The sequence below is a fragment of the Pempheris klunzingeri genome, chromosome 16 (assembly GCF_042242105.1).
Source record: "Pempheris klunzingeri isolate RE-2024b chromosome 16, fPemKlu1.hap1, whole genome shotgun sequence".
Taxonomy (NCBI): domain Eukaryota; kingdom Metazoa; phylum Chordata; class Actinopteri; order Acropomatiformes; family Pempheridae; genus Pempheris; species Pempheris klunzingeri.
This window is the reverse complement of record NC_092027.1, coordinates 12,951,569-12,974,087: the sequence shown is the minus strand read 5'-3', so window position 1 is coordinate 12,974,087 and position 22,519 is coordinate 12,951,569. Positions and strand designations below refer to the sequence as shown.

At 44.0% G+C, this 22,519-nt stretch overlaps 2 protein-coding genes across 5 annotated transcripts; one reads left to right on the top strand and one right to left on the bottom strand.

Annotated features, from left to right (window-relative positions):
* Positions 1 to 438: 438 nt before the first annotated feature.
* zftraf1 (zinc finger TRAF-type containing 1) lies at positions 439 to 6,603 on the top strand. 2 transcript variants are annotated; one of them, XM_070846612.1, is made up of 7 exons: positions 439 to 495; positions 713 to 1,537; positions 2,700 to 2,794; positions 3,258 to 3,401; positions 4,648 to 4,859; positions 5,030 to 5,208; positions 6,069 to 6,603. In XM_070846612.1, exons 2-7 carry the CDS (start codon positions 1,250 to 1,252, stop codon positions 6,279 to 6,281), a joined length of 1,131 nt encoding a protein of 376 aa, XP_070702713.1. In that variant the 5' UTR covers positions 439 to 495; positions 713 to 1,249; the 3' UTR covers positions 6,282 to 6,603. The 2 variants fall into 2 exon arrangements, with proteins under 2 accessions (XP_070702713.1, XP_070702712.1); XM_070846611.1 differs by having other exon boundaries at positions 448 to 935; positions 1,203 to 1,537.
* Positions 6,604 to 10,491: 3,888 nt separating this feature from the next.
* Positions 10,492 to 21,900, bottom strand: arpp21 (cAMP-regulated phosphoprotein, 21). 3 transcript variants are annotated; one of them, XM_070847108.1, is made up of 20 exons: positions 21,768 to 21,900; positions 17,467 to 17,628; positions 17,166 to 17,331; positions 16,999 to 17,037; positions 16,829 to 16,894; positions 16,630 to 16,741; positions 16,183 to 16,321; positions 15,569 to 15,706; positions 15,369 to 15,468; positions 15,173 to 15,268; positions 15,044 to 15,081; positions 14,882 to 14,938; positions 14,334 to 14,527; positions 13,636 to 13,776; positions 13,083 to 13,192; positions 12,912 to 12,986; positions 12,640 to 12,783; positions 12,301 to 12,388; positions 11,221 to 11,321; positions 10,492 to 11,076 (listed from the first exon to the last, which is right to left on the bottom strand). In XM_070847108.1, exons 3-20 carry the CDS (start codon positions 17,325 to 17,327, stop codon positions 10,918 to 10,920), a joined length of 1,959 nt encoding a protein of 652 aa, XP_070703209.1. In that variant the 5' UTR covers positions 17,328 to 17,331; positions 17,467 to 17,628; positions 21,768 to 21,900; the 3' UTR covers positions 10,492 to 10,917. The 3 variants fall into 3 exon arrangements, with proteins under 3 accessions (XP_070703209.1, XP_070703211.1, XP_070703210.1); XM_070847110.1 differs by having other exon boundaries at positions 11,221 to 11,318; XM_070847109.1 differs by having other exon boundaries at positions 17,166 to 17,328.
* Between the last annotated feature and the right edge of the window lie 619 nt (positions 21,901 to 22,519).

Sequence of the window (22,519 nt, the reverse complement as noted above, 5' to 3'; positions counted from 1 at the left end):
ACTGAGTATCAGTGGCCAAGGGCAGCTAAGACTTTCTGTGATCACCCTGTTTCTCTAGCTGCATTATTTATGCATCCTTAACACACATTCACACACACAAACACCAGGTCCCTTATAACCAGTTGGACCACTTTGACAGACGGCTGCCACATGGACATAAACATGGCAGCAGGAACAGGGCGTTTTTTGTTATAAAGTTTTGTTGAAACTTCCTCATGTCACAGGTTAGCAACAGTGTAATTTCGTGTGTTACAACAGATGTGGTTCATAAACATTGCAAAGAGGCGTACTTTGTGAGAGGGGCCTAAATTTGTCGCATATCAGGTTTTGGTCACCTTTCAAGTCCTGCCACACACTGACCCGCAGGTGCTCACTACGCATGCGCCTTAGAAAACTCTTTAAATACCCCAAGTCATCTGCCACAATAAAACATTCCGCTGTCAGCCAAGTCACGGCTGCCCTGAAGTACTCACTGGCACACAGAGGCCGATACAGGTACACGAAAAATATTTACTTTTAAATACGCAACTTCTGTTATTAGCCTCGATCGAGAGCCTGCCTGAGTTATAACGAAACTGACCCGGAGTCGTAAAGGCTGTGCAGGGTGAAGTCGGGGGAGACGGACAGGAAAAAAAAAAACAAAGATGGCTGTGTAGCCAGAGAGACGAGTCCCAGCAGAAGTGTCTCTATCCGCGGCTTTAATCACCGACAGGTCCCGTGGACAGTCAGCCGGTACCGGAGCAGGGACGGTAGACGAGCAGCCGAGCTGGGCCGCCGGTGCACATCGTTGTAATCTGCTGTCATTGCGAATAACGGCGTCGAGAGTACAACAACAGCTGAGAGCCGCCTGAGTTGTTTTTGTTCTGCCTGGGCAAAGGGAGAGGACTGCTGTGTTTTTGTCAACGTAGCTAGCCGCATAGTCTGCTAGCCTCACTGTAAGTCAACACAACTAGCCGACGTTTAATTAAGTCAGAGTTACATTTTGCACATGATCTCGTTATTACACAATCATTGGCTTGTTACAGTACAAGTTCGTGAGTGGAGGGCGGCGTTATTAATAACAATAAGTTAGCCTGGATTCCTTTCTGACAGCCTGCTGCCGTAGCGTTAGCCTAGCTACCGTTAGCTAGCTGTCAGCTGACCGTTAGCTTGACAGGCTGTAAGCTAGCCCTGAGCTAACCTGCTGTATATTTCGGGCTCAGCCGGGTCGCGGCTGGTACATCTCAGATATTTCTAGACAGTCATCGCCATGTCTTCAATGGAAGAAAGGGACGTGGGCGTTGCGGCCGCCCCTGGCTCCTCCTCGGCCGGCCTGGGGGTCGGGGCCGTGGGGGCAGCGGTGGAGGCTGTCGCCGGGGTCGCAGCCATGCAGGAGGAGGTCGGGATACGGAGAGAAGGGCCCGAGCCTGACCCAGACGAGCCACCCAAGAAGAGGGTGAAAATTCCCGAGGGAGAGTCAGGAAAGCTGGAGGAGAGACTGTACTCAGTGCTGTGCTGCACCGTGTGCCTAGACTTACCCAAGGCGTCGGTATACCAGGTAAACGTGGTGTCAATCACAAACCTTCCCCTCATAACCCTAAACCTACCGTCAAACAGCAGAAAATCAGCCGGACCTCAAACTAGAAACTCCCCATGTGTCCCAACTGCTGGTCCCCAGAGTCAACCTGATGAATATGTTTGCCATCTTCGTTTATTTTTAGTCATACTGGATCCAACACAGGCCCCATGTGTCTAAATGCTCCATTGAGCCATGAGGCTGAGGGACCAGACACACCCAGGCCGAGGGCTCAAGCTGTGCTGGCCCAAGTTTATACTGTGAATTATCCTCAAATGATCATCAGCAAAAGCCACATCCACAAACCCCACACAAGAACTCAAAACACCCAGAGCTCAACCATAACCTAAATTCTCTAAATCTTTTGCCCTGCCCTTCAGCCGTCCCCAAACACTCTCCTTAATGACCTCAAACTGCTCTCTTCAATGTCAAGAGAGCACATTTGTGATTAATCATTGCTCTGTTAGTTTTAAACATTTACATATAGTTCTGCAACATGCAACACACTTGTTAAACAGTTTTAAACATTTATAACCAATACTGTGCAAACACAAGTCAACGTTGTTTCCATGAACAATATCCTGCCCCTACCACAGATGCATACATGAACGTGCTATCATATGTCCCACTGAACTTTTCCATTAGTTGCAAAGAAAAGAACACAATCCAGACCTCACTCTTCTATAAAAGCTCTTCTTAAATTGTAAACTTGCTGTAATATCTAATGGAACAAACAGTCCTTTATGCCATTAGTTTATTGTTGTTTATCTATCATTATAACTCATGTAAAATTACAATAGGCTCTAAGAAAACGTGCCAATCATCAAATGACATTTCCCCTAAATTATATTTTGATTTGAGTATAACACACAGTCCTAAATTAGTCACATTTCCCCAAAATATATATAATATCTTTTTCTATCTTTAAATAAACTACAATCCCTGTAACAAATTCTACCCACATTTTTTTGTAAAATTGAACAAAGTTTATAATTCCAATTTTCCGTCGTCTCCAACTTCCACTTACCGGAATATTTTTCACCATTTCCCCCCGTGCCTCCACCCAATGTCCACAGTAATTATTTTTTCCACTTACCTCACACACTTGTTTGATTTTCACCTTAACTTTTTTTTTCCAACACAGTGTACCAACGGACACCTGATGTGTGCAGGCTGTTTTATCCACCTCCTGGCTGATTCTCGTCTCAAGGAGGAACAGGCCACATGTCCCAACTGCAGGTACAACAAGCTGCCTGTACACATGAGGACAACTGTCCACAGACAATTAGCTACAAATAATTAATTTAGATGATGTACATTCTGTCATATTAGGTGACTCATCCAAAACATTTTCTCTTAGTCAGGGAGTATGTGATGCTTGCTAATAGTAACAACAGGAAAAGCATGAACGCAAGTGATGACTGTCCCCAAAAGTCACTCTGGTCCTTTAAGTTAGTGAAGCTCTTAGACTCAAAATGTACTGATTTGCATTCACAGGAAATAATAACTTGATTGTCATGTTTTTACACGTGTAGTTCTACAGCATGTGTTGAAATTGAGAAAACCATAATGTATCTTTTCACCCCAACAGCAGGTTGTGCATTATTCACATGCTTGTATGAGCATTCTGCACATACCACAAATGTTATATATATATATATATATGTACGACAGCGCTGAGGTAAGATTTGTGTTTGTGTAGGTGTGAGATCAGCAAGAACCTGTGCTGCAGGAACCTTGCTGTGGAGAAGGCTGTCAGTGAGCTGCCGACAGAATGCACCTTCTGCCTAAAACAGTTCCCCCGCTCCAGTTTAGAGAGACACCAGAAAGAGGAGTGCCAAGACAGGTACACATCTCACACACTCACTCACACACACACACACACACACACACACACACACACACACACACACACACACTTTTTTGCCGTGACAACAAATCTACCATACTTGTAGTCAACACTTGACTGAAAGTGTGAGAAGTGTTTCAAAATTAGCTCCCCACAAATAAAGCTGTCAAATTAAAAACTATAATAAAGTGAGTTAAGACTCGAAGTGAAACAGTGGAGTGGAGGTACAGTGCCAGTGTGTGTGTGTGTGTGGGGGAGTAACTCAGCACAGTGTCACACAGGGTTAATTCGAGGAAGATGGAGGAGCATGTGACCTGCTACATCTGAGGAGAAAACCAGTTGATGTGTTGTATGTGTGTGTGTGTGTGTGTGTGTGTGTGTGTGTGTGTGTGTGTGTGTGTGTGTGTGTGTGTGTGTGTGTGTGTGTGTGTGTGTGTGACGCTCAGGCTGCTTGAATTTGCAAGCATGAAATCCTGAGGAATTGTTGCTGTAGCAACAGGTGACCCTGCTCAGGACAGAGGTGTCCGTGCTCGTGTTACCATGACAACAGCCATGGCAGTCACCAGGTGTTTGTTGGTCAGGTCAGGGTGTGCTGGCCTCCTGTGAGGACTGACTGCTTCTTACATAAAGATGATGATGATGATGATGATGATGATGATGATGGTGTTCTCAGCATCGCCACTGTTATTTATTTGAATATGAAACTCAGTATTTAATATGCAGTAATTACAGGTATTTTGCAGTTCTGTGTTAAAGTAATGAATCCTGTTGAAATACCTGTTAGGCAAAGTGCTGAATACCTACCAGCTACTTTATAATATATATAAGATAAAACTTTGCAGTGATATAAGGTGAATTACGTCAATGTGGAGGCGATTATTCTTGGTTCACTACAGACACTAACTAGTACCTTTCACATTATTAAAGCCCCACTTTTACTGTAAGAAAGTAACAGGTACTCATTGGGAAGCACCTCAGTCCAGGCTGTAATTGATATGAATCCATGTCTGTCTCTTCTTGAGGTTGGCTCTTAGCACACACGTATCATTAGCGCAGCATTAATTAGCCTCAGTTCACCGCCTAGGTTAATTAGTACCTTTTGATATTATTAGTACCTTCCACTCACTGCAAGAAAGTAACATGCATTCATCACAAAGCACCTCTGTGTATGTCATTTATATAAAGCCATGTCTTTCTTTACTTGAGTTGGCTTTTTATCTCACCCTTGCCATTGTGTTGCCAGGGTGACGCAGTGTAAGTACAAGAGGATTGGCTGCCCGTGGCAAGGTCCGTTCCATGAGCTGCCGGCACACGAGAGCGAGTGCTCCCATCCCACTAAGACTGGTACAGAGCTGATGGGAATACTGGGAGAGATGGACCAGAACCACCGCAGAGACATGCAGCTCTATAACAGCATCTTCAGCCTGCTCTGCTACGAAAAGATTGGGTTTACAGGTACATACGGAAAAATAGGAACAAATCGAGTGCTGTGACATGTTGACCTGTTATTGTGGCATATCCCCTCTTCATATAAACCTGATAAACTTCAGGTGTCATGTTCCCGCTGCTTCCTTACCACTCGCCACCAGTTTCAAATCTTGTCTTCCACTTATGTGTCCATCCAGAGGTTCAGTTCAGGCCGTACCGCACCGATGACTTCATCACTCGTCTGTACTACGAAACGCCGCGCTTCACTGTTCTCAACCAGACGTGGGTGCTGAAGGCCCGTGTAAACGACTCTGAGCGCAACCCCAACCTGTCCTGCAAGCGCACCCTCTCCTTCCAGCTCATCCTAAAAAGCAAGGTACACACTCCACTCCTGTCGGTCCGTGTTTATTTTTAAAGCTTTTCAGCATGTGCTTGTTTTCAGGGCTGGAGATGACTCACTGAAAAGTTAGGGGAGGCTATCAAAACAATGCTAAAGCAAACCAGCAGCAACATTACTATAAACGCTCTAATGATCTTTGTCATATTTGTTATTTCATCGTTATCAGTGTAGCCGAAAACTCACAAATCTGCCTCAGAGGAGTCTTTACAATCTGTGCAGGATACGACACCGTCTATCCTTAGGATTTGGGTTTCTAGAAAGAAAGTGGAATTTCTACATTGTTGATATTACCTACCAATCATAACAACTAAAACAATAATAATACATTTATAGGCGGCTTTAAGAACACTCAAGGACACCTTACAAGACGCAGCAAAAATAAAGTATCTCAATATAATAAACAAACAGCGATTTACAATAGTATGTTAACACTATATACTAAGTTTATAATTGTAATCAGTGTAAAAGGAAAAATGAACTGATCATAGCCATTAGAGGCAGGCTCATACCAAATATGTCATGTTTTTGACAATGACCTTATTAAACAAATGAGGTATCAAAAGATGTCACCCACCCACGTTAAATACAGATTGTTCATTAATTGCACTTTAAAATTCAGTATTTCCTCTCTGTAATTAATTCAGTACTACCTGCTGCTTAGTATCAAAGTGTTATTCATCACTGTATTCTGCATGTTGGATCAGTCGTCTGTATCTGCAGGTGCGCTGAGTTCAGGTATCGGAGTTGTTGGGAGTAGATAGTCAGCAGATGTTGTGGCTAGCACAGTAATATTGGTTCGATATCGGCAATATATGGATGTGTTTCTGTGTGTGTAGGTGAACTCTGCCCTCGAGTGCTCCTTCCTGCTGCTGAAGGGGCCGTATGACGACGTGCGGATCAAGCCGGTCATCCACCACCACTCCTTCAGCAACGATGCCAATGAGACCGACTACGTCCCTCTGCCCATCTCCGATTCAGTGGAGTGCAACAAACTGCTGGCCGCCAAAAACATCAACCTGCGCCTGTTCATCTTCCAAGTCCAAAAATAAAGAGGAGAGAGAAGAGGAGGAGGAGGAGGTGGAGGAAGATGATGGAAAGGACAAGGAGGAGGGGGAGGAGGAAGAAGAGGAAGAGGGGCGATGGATGGCGAGGGGCAGAGAGAGAGTTGTGATGAAGATTAAAGAGAGACACCACTGAACCACTGATACCTCTTAACACCTACACACACAAATACACACATATATTCACTCACACACACTCACGCAGGGTATACACACCTCCACACACACACACACACATATATATATATATATATAATATATATACACACACACACACACACACACACACACACACACACACACACAGACACACACCACTAATTACACTTACCTCCTTTTACAAGATAGTGAGACCCCTTGCGCGGGGAGCTTTGAGTTGCTATGGAGATGGGTGGGCATTGTTATGGGATGGTGGGGTGAAACCTGCGGAGGCACAGGTGGGGGTGTTGGGGGTGAGGAAGGGGGAGGAGGTTCTGGGGGATTTGGTTGGTGTGTACCTGTGGAGGTTCTCTGACGTCAGGTCGTGTCTGACCTTTCACCCCTGACACCCACAGCCAAAGGTAGCACACACATACCGACCAAAGCAGGATTTGCTGGGTGCGATTGTTGTGTTCATGTGTGTTAGTGTGTGTGTTTGTGTTTGTGTGTGTGTGAGAGAAAAAGAGTTGAGTAACAGGCCGTGGAGCGCGGCCCGAACTCTGCTTTTATGTTTTTATGTCCCAAAGACGTGTGATAATGTGAAACTAGAGCGACTGACTCTACTGAGCTGTTCTTTGGACATGTGAGTGGATTTGAAGGATGTGTGTGTGTGAGAATGAGCGAGAGTGTGTGCGTCGTTTCCCTTCCCTCCACACACTCTTTGCCTGAGTCTAGTCAACAATTTCTTTCTGTTTTGGCAAAGGTGTCCATTTTTCATCTCAAACTTTGCCAGACAAAAGACCTCCCACCCGCCTTCACCCCCTTTTACCTTTGAACAAGAGGAGAGACGGCCTGGCTGCATGCATATTTTAGTTCCTCGACTTTTTCCTCCAGCCGTGGTTATATTTAACCTTCAACACTAATACCATTTTTATTTTCTCTTAACCCTAAATATTTAAGTACCTGTGAACTTTTTCTCTCTTTTTATTTGGGTTTTAGCGTGTGACTGGTAACCTGTGTGTGAGTGTGTGTAAACAGATTATAACTGTGAGATTATTGTGAAGAGCAGTACAATCCTCAAGGACATGACAACCAAGGCTGGATCACCAACAAACCTCCAGGGGCCCTGAAGGCCACAGGTTCACTGTGTGTCCGCTGCTTTCTGCTAATTTGATTATTTGCAAATTTGTTTGGTAATTTAAGTACAATAACAACTGGGTCCTGCATAACCACACAACGTAGGTCTAACCCCTTTATTATTTTGGTTTATGTCATGCTAACATGGACATATTATTTAAATTTTCTTTTGCTTACTTAACAGTTTGTTTTGTTCATTGGCATTCTTAATTTTAAGGTGGTTATTAGAGCTAGACTAATAAATCAGATGATGTTAGTTTATTGCGTATCAATCTCTATCAGTGTTCATGTTGGCCAATAATTAACTAAAGAAATTGCAGTACAGTGTTTCAAGTAAATTATAAACTGTCACCATTACATGGTTTGTGCACCAGAGAGCGCTGAGAGCTCAGTACGTATCTCAGATCACAATTCTTTAAAAAACAAAACAAAAATAAGAGATCTGTAATAAAATTGTTTATGTTATGTGTTAATATTTAAAAAAATACTATCAGCTGATACAGCATTATCAAATTTGTTATCAGTATCAGCCTTTAAATTCCAGTATTGTTGGGTTATATTAGTAGTATCTTTATCATTTCCCTTGATCAAATCAAAGCAATCACCAGCAAACATTCTAATCTTTTTTTTAAAGTTTCATCAAATTACCACAAACTGACTGACATACAGAAAACCTGGACCAGGCCGTGTTCCAGTATGAGAGTACTGGCTGGAGTCTATATAGAAGCTGCCATCTCTAGTGTGATCTGTGTGCTCTGAACACGATGGACAAAGATGGAGGCCGCAGGGGCCCGACAGCTGGTTTTCACCCCGGGGCCCCTGAGAACGAGTCAGCAGGGCGAGATGTAACCCTCTAGTGTGAGCACAGAGTCTGTGGACTTCTTCATTTACTCAGAGCTCAACGGCCCTCTGGAGAAGAGTTTTCTGGAAGATCAGACTTTGGGGTGGTGATGGCTGGTGTGTGCCTGTGTATTTGTGTGTGTGTGTGTGTGTGTGTGTGTGTGTGTGTGTGTGTGTGTGTGTGTGTGTGTGTGTGTGTGTGTGAGAGTGTGTGGCAGGGGTGGGGACAGGGGGTTTTACCTTACCACGGTGACATAGTGTTAGACTTACTTGAACGAGAAGATGTTACTTAAGTAGACTCTACTGTAAAGCAGATAGATCTCTCTCCTCCTGACCTCTACTTCCTGTACTTCTGTGTTTTAATGCTTCGTCTCTATGCCAGTGGACTCACTCATCTCACTATGGCTGTACATGTGCCTTTTATTAAAGATCATGGAACCTGCACTGCGGCTTCTTTGTGTGTAAAGTTGTGAGAACTATTTGTGAAGACAATGAGCCTGGTCCTCGCATCTTCAAAGAAGCTGTGTGAGGGTTAGTAGCATTATGGTAAGCTTTTATTTGGGTAGGAATAAGAGTGGGCATTCACAGTGGTGATGGTTAGGGTTTTGGCGAGGGATATTCATTTTAATCACGGGTCCTCATGACTGTATGAAGGCAAGAATGTGTGTGTGTGTGTGTGTGTGTGTGTGAATGCAGGAAGGACAAAAATAGAGCTTTGTGAAACCTTTAGTATGTATGAATTTTTCATTCAGTACCACAGTTATGAAATCTAAATTTAATTTTACAGCCTGGTGTGGATGATGGATATGTCTCATTGAATTTGATCGGAGGAATATGAATCACCTTCAGTACAAAATGAATCATGCCACGTCTGAACAATAACACACTACATAATGTTACTAATGACACACTCTGGCACATCATTTGTCGCCCGCAGGAAAGTGAAAGCCGGTAAATCGCAGTGGAGAAAAATGTCGGCTGTCTACAGATTGTAAAGGGAGATCATTCTATCTAAGTATACGGTCTGTAGGTCTGTAAAGACTAAACTAGTTTGAGCTCTATCTAGTTGGATATTGACGTGTATATTTGAGTAGGAAGTGCACAGGTGTAAATAAAATGAATGATGGCTGAATTCCATTTAGCTGTTTCAGTTTGAGGGTCCCGACGTTGTGCAGGTCTCACGGTCTCAGTTTACTGGGACACTTGGACACAACAGAGCCTTCAATAATGTTATTAGTAACACCTGTGGGACTACGTCAGTTTACCGTGGACAGAAATGTAATAAAAACAATGATTAGTCAATCAGCATGAAATTAATTGTCACTGGTTTTGATAATTACCTAATCATTGAGGCAAATTATTCTAATTCCAGCTTCTGTGATAATTTGCTAGCTGATGTCTTGGTAAATTTGCTTTGTAGTCTGTGTTTTGTGTAGTTTTTCTGAAACAAATTACGGATGAATAAGTAGCAAAAATATTGTCCAGATTAATCAGCAATGGAAACTACAGACAGTTGCAGCCCTGGACAGGAGGAAAGCAGCAGCTGGACAAACTCACCTGTAGGGTGGTGTGCTGAGTGTTTGAGCAGGAGGGGGCGCTAACGCCTCACACGCACAGTCCTTCTGTGGTTTGGTGGTTACCCGACGTGATCTCTGCCCTTTATATAATTTTCAACAATTTGCCACTTTGACTTGTTTGTATAAGTGTGAAAACCTGAATGTTACTGCTCGTTTTATGTATGAAAACTGTTTGAGCATCTTAGTCTCCTGATAAGATTCCCTAAAACTAAATGATCAACCACGTTAATGCAAAATCTTTGACTTGCTTGTTAGATAGTTACTCAAACATTAAGGTGATGACATTCATCTCCCATTTATGAACTCAGCGCAACTCTAGTTAACAACCTGTATCTCTCCTTCTTTCACACATCACAACTGTTTTAGCTATTGCTGTGAACAGAAAATAAACCCTCACATTAATGTACTTTATTTCCTGATGTATGCATCTCCCCACGCCTGCGTCCACTTTGCATCATCAACACCATCATCATCATTAACATTAGAGGAAGCAAAGAGCCAGGATGATGTATAGAAATGTGACATCGTCAATCCAGTCACAGCAGTTTATTCTATTCACACAGTGCATTTCCTTAAAACACAATATATAATTTAATATCAATATAAAACTCCATTTGTGTATATAAATTATGCATTCAATACAGCAGCTCTGTTATATACTATTAAGCTTTGGTACAGTGGTACATTTATGTATGTGAGTGGGTGTGTGATGTGTGAGTGTGTGTGCACATGCTTGTTATGAGTGTGAACGATGTACCCTGAGGGTATCACCAGGAAGAAGGCAGGCGTAGGTGAGGAGGGTGAGGGAGTGTGAAAAAAGGTGCTTGTGTTAAGTATATGTATATGTGTGTGTGTGAGTGTGTGTGTGTGTATATACGCATGTGAGTTCACGCAGGAACTAAAGTATCATCGCTCCATCCATCGAGGCGTCATCAGTACTGCGGACTCCAGGCCGGGGCATTGAGGTTGTTGCAGCTGGGAGGATGGCAGCTGCTGTGGTGGGAGGGTGGGGGCACCACGCAGCAGTAACCCGCCTCTCCAGCAACCGTGGTCACAACTTTACTTTGGGGATAGGACACTGAAACGCCTCCCTGCACACAGACAGAGAAAAGTAAAGTTTGAGTAGTTGAGAGTTTGCAACCACAAGCACTTTTCTGAACTGCTGAACGCTTCTTTTGGGGTCTGTGTTGTTGACGGCTGACGCAGAACGAGACCTTTGGGTGCTCTGTGTTTACCTGAACCATGCTACGCTGATGAGAGGCCACTGGTGAGAAGGTTCCCAGCACAGCCTGGGTGTGTGAAGACTGCTGCACCCCCACCGCAGGGGCGTAACCTGCTGCAAACACACACACACACATACATAAAGAGATTACTAAAAATATATTTATCTGATCTTATATATTTATCAATGTATTTAATCACTTTTTACATTTTTCACAGTTGTTTTAGAACAAAGAGTTGTGAGGCACAGTGCGTTGACAAATCTGAAAACCTTTTTTTTTTATTTGGTGATAAAAATAAAAACATGCTCACTAAACAACATATTTACAGACATATTGCCTTGGCTGTGTAGCTTGTTCTTAAATTTTGTAAATATTGTGACAAGGATATGTGTTATAAGCTTTGGCTTCAGCCAACACCTTTACAGTCTTAACAGTAAATCTGTTTGAAAGTGATTCATTATTTGCCTTATTAAGAACCTTTCTGTTGTCAGTTTTTATTGATTCTTATTTCCACATAATTTACATAGTATAGTGGTTGTGCTGCTGGTGGATTTGGTTGGTTACATAATATAATATCATTTACACTTAAATCTTTATTGACATTAAATAATAACAGCAAGAAAAAACATTGCTTGGGAAAAACATGAACATTTTTGCATCATTCATGCCGTCCTGTTGATGGAGTCATTTGTATTTCAGTTCCAAGTCTTCTATGATTATACACTTTAATTTTAGCATATTTTTCTGACGGCTTTTTGACTTGACTTTTTCAATGCTAGAGCAGATACTTTAAATGCTAATACACGACAGTGTTGAAATGTGTGTTTCCTCTGTCTTTGTCACTGCGTCGAATAGAAGCAGCAGGAAAAGAGACCGGTTCACTGTGAGACCCTCAGACTACATCTCTGACAGTGTAACGGCCCCCTTCTCTACTGCCACAGTCTGGGTCTGTCTCACACACACACACACACACACACACACACACACACACACACACACACACACACACACACACACACACACACACACACACACACACACACACACACACACACACACACACACACACACACACACACACACACACAGTACCTGCTGGTTGTGCTGCTTGGCTGGGTGAGACAGGCCTGCACTGTTGCTGGGCTGAGGTAGGGTACTGGCTGTAGTAATATACAGGCACCTACAGGAAAATGATATAATGAAAAAATAATATGATACTAGCTTTATTCTTACTATTATTTACCACACACTCTTAAATCAGTGATGAAAGTTAAATAAATGAGTGTACAAATTAATTAATTAATGAATTAAAGCCAACTAATGCAGAACGGATAAAACATTCAATACATCTTACATGACTATAAAATGATTGTTTCATGTACCTAATCAAAAAAGGGACATGAAAAACATAACGTGCACTTGTGTCCGTACCGGAGGTGAGTGCTGGCAGTAGCTGGGGGGGTTGGGAAGGGGAGGAGCTGCATAGAAGCATCCCTGAGTGGGAGGATAGAGGGGCGGGGCTTCACCCGTAGACTGACAGCTCACATGAGCGAACTGCGAGGAGAGATCTTCAATCTGTCAATCAAGAGAAAGGAGGTCATCACGCACGCGGGTGGCCATAAACACACACACACACACACACACACACATACTGTAAACACACGCCGGCAGGGTGGCCGTCAAGACTGTACGGTGATACGTACTGTGGAGTATGGCTGTGAGGGACTGACAGGCAACATCTGTGGAGCTGTGTACGACACAGATGAGTACTGAACCATCTGAGAGAGATACACATGTGGAGACAGAGATAAAGACACAAACAGAGACGTGCATGTACAGTAAGTATGTCAAACACCTCCTGCTGTGTGTGCTACCTGCTGCTGAGGGGGAGAGGCTTGCAGCTGAGTCTGGCTCCTGACTGGCTGCTGGCTGTCCGGAGGGTTGTACACAGCAGGGGTCCCATCAGGGTTCAGGAAAGGCTGCCCTGAGAGGTCAAAGGGGAAAGTATGACACACGTGTATCTGGTCTCAGATCACCAATGTTATTATAGCTTTACTTTCTAGTTTTGGCTTTTGTTTCAGTTTAGTTTAGTTTTTTAAAACGGGTTTGCTACTTTAGCTTTCATTTTTTTAAATTACTTTTAGTAATAGTTTTAGTTGTAGTTTAGTTTAGTTTTTATTATTTTTGTGTATTTGTCAGGGGCAATTCAAAGGGTCAAAGTAAAGTAATGTGTAATAAAACAGGACATTCTCTGTTATTTTAGTTTGTTTTGGTTAGTTTTGTAACCACAATACTGTTTCAGTTAGTTTTTTTATAAAGCCTCATTTTCATTTTAGTCTAGTATTTCTTTACTCAGTTGTTTGTTAGCAATAATAACCTTGGTGTATATAGTATGTGTGTGTGTGTGTGTGTGTGTGTGTTATGTACCAGTGTGTGGGTTCATTAATATGCTTCCTGGTGGAATCCCGTTCTCCATGATGTAGGCAGGGTTAGGAGCCGGCTCATCTATGATGGGAGGAGAGGAGGGGTGGGGGCAGACGGATGGCAGTCTGTAAAGAGAGATGGAGCCTGAGAGAGAGCGAGAGAGAGAGAGCGAGAGAGAGACAATGAAAAGTGGGAGAACGGAGGGGAGATGAGAAAACAGAGGAGAGGAGGGGAATAGAGGAAGAGCTTTATTATAATTGCATATGATAACTTCATATTTCAATATCTTGATCTGATAAAAGAAACTATACTCCACTCCTGCCTTTGCTAAAAACATACTATGTAGAGCCGTGAGCACAATCTCTGCAATGACGTATTTTTCCTCCTTAATATGCGAAGAAGACTGAAGGTGTCGTGTGAAAATGTACAGCTATGGTGTGAAGGTTCGTGGACTGAGTTAAATTTTCACACCGGCAGAACTTCCACCGTGTTTTGTTAATTAGATGCTGCATCATTTATAAGCAGTGATTTTCCCAAGTGTGGCGTGGTGATGAAATCTGCAAACAAGTTGCCTTGCACGCAGGTAGAGAGGAGTGAAGTGTTTTCATCCTCACTTACTGACTTGACACCTTTAAGGTGTGACATGGAAGTGTTGAAAACTCACTAAACGCTATTCTGATGCAAGGTTTCAAAAGACACACCTGAGCCACGTGCTGGTTCCCAGCTCTGGTTGGCAGGTTGGCGCTGTTTCAGGGCGGGGCTTGTCCACTGGAAGGAGGAATCAGAGTCTGTGCTGCTCCAAGGTCGGGGGTCGTTGCTATAGCGACAGTCCGTCTCGGTGCTACTCTGCCTGCTGCTGCCTGTCCAGCTGGAGCCCGAGCTGTCACGGCTGCCCCTGTAAGGCACATCCAGAATTATCCTACCACCTTATTACTGTATGAGAGGCATGACATTTATGTGAACGGGGGACTAAAGTGGCTTCCACACCTGCTGATGTGCCACCTGATAAATAAGAAGGAAAGGGTTTGTTCTACATTCACTGACAAAAATGATCTATAAAAACTTCCCTTCCGTTATCTTCATTCAGAATGTGCAACATTTTGAGAATCCTAACCTTGATACAGGAAAAGCTAAATCAAATCTAGGGCTTCTTTTTGTTTCCGCTGCAGTCTCTGAGCAGCTCTGTTGTAGCCAGGCTGACCAGATTAAGATGATAAATGACTACGCGTCTGTGCAGACAGAGCTCTACCTGAAGAGCTGCCTTCTCCTCTGGGTCTCAGCATATGGATTGTACTCCTCCACAGCCCTGCGCACAGCACACACACACACACACAGACATATATTAATGTTCTCATCTAAATATAATAAGCCGAAAAGGCACATGGAAAGAATATACTGCAGGCAAGGTTACCTGGTTTCTGCATGGGCGCTCTCCTGGGTGCACAGTGGCTGTGAAAGTACAGTGAGAAATTAGTGAGTCTCCTATCTGTCTCTATGTCATATGTGCCTGTCTGTCCTCTTCTCTGTCTCCCCGTCTCACCTCTTGGTTGAAGATTCGGTCTCGTGCTCGTTGGTACTCTTCCTCTCTCTCCTCCACTGACTTGCTTTGCTTCTCCCGTAGAGGGTGAAGTCGGGTCTGTGGAGGGAGAAACGAGAACGGAATAGGACGATCAATGTCAATTATAAAGGAAATTCCACAGAGACGAGCAGCGATGGAGACAGGAGGACAGACAGACCTGGTCATCTGAGCTGTTGTCTCTCTTCAGAATAATTTTCCACTGGTGAATCTCTTCTGTCTTGTCCTTATGCACCTCGTCCAGAAAGCGCTGCTCCGGTCTGAAAGACAAACAAGTTAACGGCCGCTGTTAATTCACAATAAACGCTAAAAGGTGTGGATTTACAAGCACATACTCATAGTCACATTAAGCGTCCTTACATGCGTGTGCTGCTCGTCCTGTTGATGATGACAGACTTGCCTGTCTGGTCTACATTGTGCTCCATGCCAAAGTAGGCCGCCACCCGATGGACCAGCATACGGTGGTAGGACGACATGTGAGGGAACTTCTTAAAGGGACTGAGAGAGACAGAAACAGGGAGAGATGTGACGAGACGAGAGGCAGGATGAGGTCGTGAGTGCATGGGGGAAAGTAGGAAGGAGGCAGAGAGGAAAACCAGTTATAGAACAGGGGCGCGAGAAAAGAAAAGTGGGAGGGAGGAAAGTGGAAGCGAGAAGGAGAGAGATAAAGACAGAAGACGATACAAGGAGGTAGATTGAGACTGTTTGTACTTTTTGGCTCAAGTCCAATTTCATCCCCAGTGGCTGAAACACACCCACACAAACGTAACTGGCTCAATATATTGATTAGTACACTAAACAAGCTGTATGGACAGAATTATAATATATGAGCTGAAAACATACTGCATACAAAACCCTGTTCATTCTTTAATAGGATTTTTAGCATGCATGTAGTTTAATTTCAGCACTTTTAAACAGGCAGATAGCTCAACGAGGACCCAAGGTTATGTACTCTCCTTCACACACACACACACCTATTGCTGGTGATGAAGTCGATCATGTCCTGCTCCAGTTTAAGCAGCATCATGCGGTCTCTGGGGTTGCTGTTGAGGGTGTCGATGATAAACTGGTGCAGGTCTATGCCGGTGGAGTCGGTGTACTCCACGCTGGATTCTGAGGGTGACGCAGACGGGATGTATTACAAGACAATAAAAATAAAAACACCAAAAAAAGCACACTGCAATATTAAAAAGCCCAGGAGAACTACATCTAAATAGTGGTACTGAGTCCCATTTTATTTGTTTTCTCTTGTCTGTCTTTTATGAGATATCACACACACACACACACACACACACACACACACACACACACACACACACACACACACACACACACACACACACACACACACACACACACACACACACACACACACACACACACACACACACACACACACACACACACACACACACACACACCTTTGGACAGTGAATGTTTCTTTGGTTCTGTGGTCTTCTCCTGTTCTTCCTCCTTACAGGAAGTCCTCTCATTGTCGTGGCAGCTAGATGAAATGTTTGCGTCTTGAGATGTCTGAGAGGGAAGAAAATAAAGAGTAATTTGAATGTGGTCATGATGATGATGATGATCTGGGTGCGTGCGTGCGTCCGTGCGTGTTACCAGGGTTTCCTCGAATGGTGATGATTCCTCGCAGACAGCCATACTCCGCACCAACTTTCCTTTGGCCTGAAATATGCACACAAGCAAGAAATATTACAAATTCCTGGAGTGTAATGCAATTGATACATCTGTAAAAATGAATAATGAGAGGCAGAATAATTTTAGCTTACCTTCAGCTTTTTCTTTGGTTGCACCTGGTTAAAGTGTTTCTGCGGGTGAGGACACAATTTGTCATAAAGCGAGCATGTGAGGGCTGCTGGTCGGGGGCGATGCATAATTTTAATGTGGTATATTATTAATGTGGTACATAGCAGCTGCTGTATTAAGTGTCACTCACCTGCTGCTCCAGCTTTTTACTGTCCTGGTGACAGTCCTCGTCCTCCCTCTGATTGCAGACGGGCAGACATGATGGAGGGGAGGGGCAGCTGATGACATCACATACCGTCACACCGCAGGGTTTTAGGAGGACATCTGCACTTTCTACAGCTGCTTCGGTCATCCTTCTAACAAAACATGGACTCATGATGGTGTGTCTTTTTACCCAAATAATCCATCTCCATTTGTGTATTTTACTGCTGTTTAAAGATATCTTTGCCTGCATTTGCATGAATCCGTGTGTACACGTTGTTTCTTCCTACCTATCTGGAGTTGTTTACTGGAGAGCCGCACAGGTGAATGATGAGGTCATATATCCCATGTTCCCACGGGGCAGCCAGAAACGCAATTACTCTCTCCGCCCGTGCGCGCCTTCTCTACTGTTCTTGTCTCTGCCGGCTCTTTAGTGGTCAATGGAAAAAAGCCTGAAAAGATCAAAAAACACAAGAAGATAAGCAGCGTTACACACCACCACTACACTATTTCACACAAACACACACACACACACTGATGTGTGACAGTTGCCAGAGCATAAAAGCAGAGCTGCTGGAAATTACATCAAGTAGCTAAGCTAGTGCGTCTGTGTATGTGTGTGTGTTAGCCTCTGTCTTGGCCTCCCAAATGCTCTCCTGGCTTGACAGTTAATTGCTGCTTAAAGTGTATTACTGTAGATGTGCCTGTGCATGTGTGACAGGAGCATGTAGGCTCGTGTTTGGATGCGGTATTTGCTTGTGTATTTACTTGCATGTAGCCCATGTGAACACACGTCTGGTGTATGAGTGTGTGTCCTCGAGCTTTTCTTAGAAACAGCAGCTGTGGAGAGTATCATCCGATCCGCCAGCACTGATATTCCCAGAATGCCAAGCTGAGTCTCTGATCCCAGTGGTGAGAATATTGCCCAGACCAAAGACACAGACACACAGACACACACACACACAGACACACACACACACACACACACACAAGGCGGAGTGGCATTCCACCATCTTTTCCAAAGGGCCAACTGCACCCAGAGGGAACACATTCTGCTGTTACACAGAGCTCAAGGGGACACTTATTCCTGTAACACCTGGGACAGAATAACGAGCTCAGAGGATGCTGAGTCCCATAACATGGTTATTTAACACCCGACTGGAGATAGGATTTTAAAAAAAGACCATGTCAGTCCATGTGCAGCCAACGTAGTGTTTGCTTCCCCTGTCGCCTCAATGAAACACAAGACATGAAAGCAGCAATTCCACCAGGAAAAAATAATCTTGGTTGGGTAGAGAGGGGTCTGAAATCTCTGCATGTGTTGGCCTAATGCTATACAATAGGAAGATCATTGTCAGAATGAATACAATATATGACACCTTATTTAAAGCATACTTTGCTTTAGATATTAAGTGAGACAACATAACACTGTAGTGGTGTTTAAAACAGAGGTGTTCTTTATTGAATGTAGAGGGACATGGGACTATATGAAAAGATGTGATTCAGTGTATTAGGAGAGTAACAATTAGTCGATTAATTGATCAACAGAAAATAAATCAGCAAATAATTTATAGTCATTTTTTTTTTGACTGTTCCCAGCTTTTCATTTGGAAAATGTTGCTGCTTTTCTTTGTCTCGAATAAAACAGAATGCCTTTTCATTTTGGACTGTTGATCGGACAATGACACAATTTGAACACATCACCTTGGGTTCATTTTTTTTACTATTATCTCACATTTTATAAACCAGTTGAATAGTTGATCAAACTGGAAAATAATGTGCAGTTTACTGAAGCAGAAGTGCTGCAGTTGGATGCTGCATCCAACCTGTATCACCATCTTAGCTTGGCGGGCTCCTGCGTGATGCATCGGGAGGCGAAAATGGCCAGGAGATGCATAAACACTGTGTGGGACATAATAACTCAGGAGACTCCCTCGTGTGCTGTTGGTGAGTTCCTGCTGAGGCGTCATTGAGTCAAACAGACCAGCTCCATGTGTACTGCACTTTAACTGACCCTGACCTTAGACCTCACAGAGAGGACGGGGCAAGGAAAAACCCACACATCTTGTTTAATCCTTACAGTGGAAGAAAAACTGCTTATAAAACAAGAGACGCCATGCTGGTATTTAACTGTATTAGAGCTGTGAATTTAGAGCAATGCCAGAGAACGGGAACATGACATACACAGACAGAGCGGGAAAAGAATGATGTGGAGCAGATGCACTACAGAGAAAGCAAGATGAATGGGAGGCGAGGGAAGCAGGGGATGAAGAAAGATGAGGAAACAGTCTGCAGGGACTTAAAAGGTGAAGAGGGGTGAGGGAAGGCGATGGAGAAAGAGAGAAGTGAAGAATTAGTGATAGAGAGGCTTGCAGCACATTCTGTCTCCAGGCTTTTCAGCCGACGGCCGTGAAGAGGGGATTTGAGTAGAGCTACCAGTTTTTGAGCTGAGCGCTGCAGAAGCGGCCGGCCGCCCGGGGAGAAGGTGTGACACGATCATTAGCGCGTGACGGATGGCGGCGGGAGGCAGAGAGCGCCAGTTCCCGCTACATCATCATCCATCTGCTGCTCTCCCTGAAGCCTCCAGCCTCAGAGCCACCTACTCACCAGGACACCTTTCTTCTCCAGCCAAAAGCTGCCTGGCTCATCTACACCGACACACAGGCAGGCCAGAGGGCAAACATCCTAAAGCTACTTCTGATGGCCATTGTCAGCTAAACCAAGTTTTATGAGGTGCTTAGGCCATGTTTGTAATTAAGACCACTGAAAAGTCTATTTTTGAATACCACTGCTATAATCATCAAGTCTAACATTGAACCTTCTATGCTTGGGCTTATTGTCCTGCCCTCTGCGCTTGTAGACATTTTTCTCTATATTTTGCCATTTCTAAGGACAATCTGCTCTGCCTTCTTTTTTATTTGCATCCTTCCATCTCTTGAAAACCAACCAAAAAACAGAAATCATCACTGCCTATGGTCACACAAAGCTGTTTGTGTTAAGTCTCTGAGGCTGTCGCTGAATTTAAAAGGCGGTTTCATGTTTTCTCCCTCAGCTCGGAGCTCATTAGGAAATGATTCAGCAAGGAAACTAAAACCGAGAGAGCAGGTCTCTCTGGTTTAAAATAATAATTGAAAATTTCGAGGCAAACTCAGAGCCTTCAGTGCTTTGTTTATCATAATCTGCACAGGCTTTGCCCCAGAGTCTGTAATTGGGCTGCCTCTTTTTTCCCTCTTGCAGAGTTATTACTTATGGATTTTTTTTTCTCTGTACATAGATATATATTTGTTGCATCTTGGGCGCCTGAAGCTTTTACATTTACAGCTGAATTATTTCTTTCCTGGGCAGGTTCTTATCTTATCTCTTAAGTAAATTAAAACAAAGCATGAATTATTTCCCCCTCCACTTCAAGACAAGCGAAAGTAAGCCGCACATTTAGGTTTCATTGTCCTTTTGAGTCATCAGCACCTGGGCAGCCACAGCTACCAAAGTGACTTGTGGGGCGACAGCTGTGCTGCTCTGCAGCTGAGCTGATGGGGAAAATACCTGCAGACAACAGAGCGGCAAGGGCTGCTGTTAAAGGGCCACTTCACACAAAAATAAGCAACTCTTCACAGCTTGTTGTTAACCTGATGGCATCTCGAGTGTGTCAAGACGATCTCACGTTCAAACGGAGCGCTAAAATAGGTTAAAACAAACAGGTGTCATCTGCATGCACAACTTTGCGGCATCCTGTTGACCCATATTACGGGACAGACAGCGGTGCACGATCGGGCTGCTGTGGTCTACTGTCGGTGCGGGACTCGACGTCTTGGATGGCTGACACCGACGCGTGTGTGTGTGTCGCATTACCGTGACCCAGACTAAGCTGACACACGGGGCTATTTTTACACCCGGGCAGGGAGCGGACCTCCTGCTCCGGGACTTCACCGGGCTGTCAGCCGCATGTGGAGAGCGGAGGACGGCGGGAGAAGGAAACACAGCAGGAGCACCGACTTGAACTGTACCAGCAGAGAAGGACTTTATCCCACAGAAACACGATCTTATGGGCCACCTCAAATTAAATCAAAGCCTTAAAACTCACATTTCTACACTCAAACACACACAAGACACCAAAAATATAAAGAGAAAAGCAGCAGCTCTAAAAAAAATTTTTTAGTTTTTTTAAAAACAGCAACTTGGTAATCCTCTTCATATAACTAGACACTATCGTGTAAAAAATAAACACATATAAAACATATAAGAGCTCTTAATCAAATTCATAGAGCGGTGTCGCTAACGGGGAAATGCGACCGATAGCTGCGCTCCGGGGCGCAGTTAGCTTGTCAGACTCCCCCAAATTCACCGTTTTCTCAGTAGAGTTTCACCTAAAATGTAAATATTTCCGCCACCTCAAGTGTCCACTCTTTATTTTAATCACACTAACTCATCGCAAAAGTAGTAACAAGAGGGAGCAGCGTTGATTAAACACTAAAAAGACAGCAAGAAGCGTCGATGTCGGCCGGCGGAGTGACCGTTAGTCAAGCTAACTCGGTGTCCCCTGGAGGACGGCGGAGGCTCCGCTGCCACAGCGGGAAACACTCCGCTATCTTACCGTGAGGTGCTGCCTTCCTCCTCCGTGGGCTTCTGCCGCTGTAGCCTGCCTACGGACAGACCGACCGACTGCACTACACCCAGCGTCTGCTCACTGCCAGGTCCGACGCTCCTCCTCCGCCTTTTGCCTGTCCCTGTCGGAGCAGAGGGGGGAGGGAGGGGAGGAGCAGGGGGAGGGGGGGGGGTCAGAGGAGGGGGAGGAGGGGGAGGGCCGACAGCTCTGAACCCTGAGCCACGCGCCCACACACACACGCCGGCCCACTTCTCCCAGTCCGTGTCCCTGTGTCTGTCCTCCATTTCCATCCCAATCAAAGCTGCCCACTGCCGAAACAACCGGCCCAACACTCCGAGGGGACACAACCAGAAAGTCTCCTCATCAAAGCTAAAACACTCCTCTTACATCTGACTCAGGGAGCTCACTGCAGCACTACAGCCCTGCTTCAGCTGTTTAATGATAACATGTCTTACTTTATTCCTCCACTATACATTTATGTAACAACTTTCATATTTCACACAGAAACACCTATGATACACTGTCATAGCTTTAACCAACCAACAGTCCTATAATATAATATAATATAATATAATATAATATAATATAATATAATATAATATAATATAATATAATATAATATAATATAATATAATATAATTAATTTTAATTACATAACACTTGACCTAACATTAGTGGGGTCGCTGACTGTATTCAGATTTCAATTTTAAAACTTATAACAGCCCTAGCTTTGAATGAAT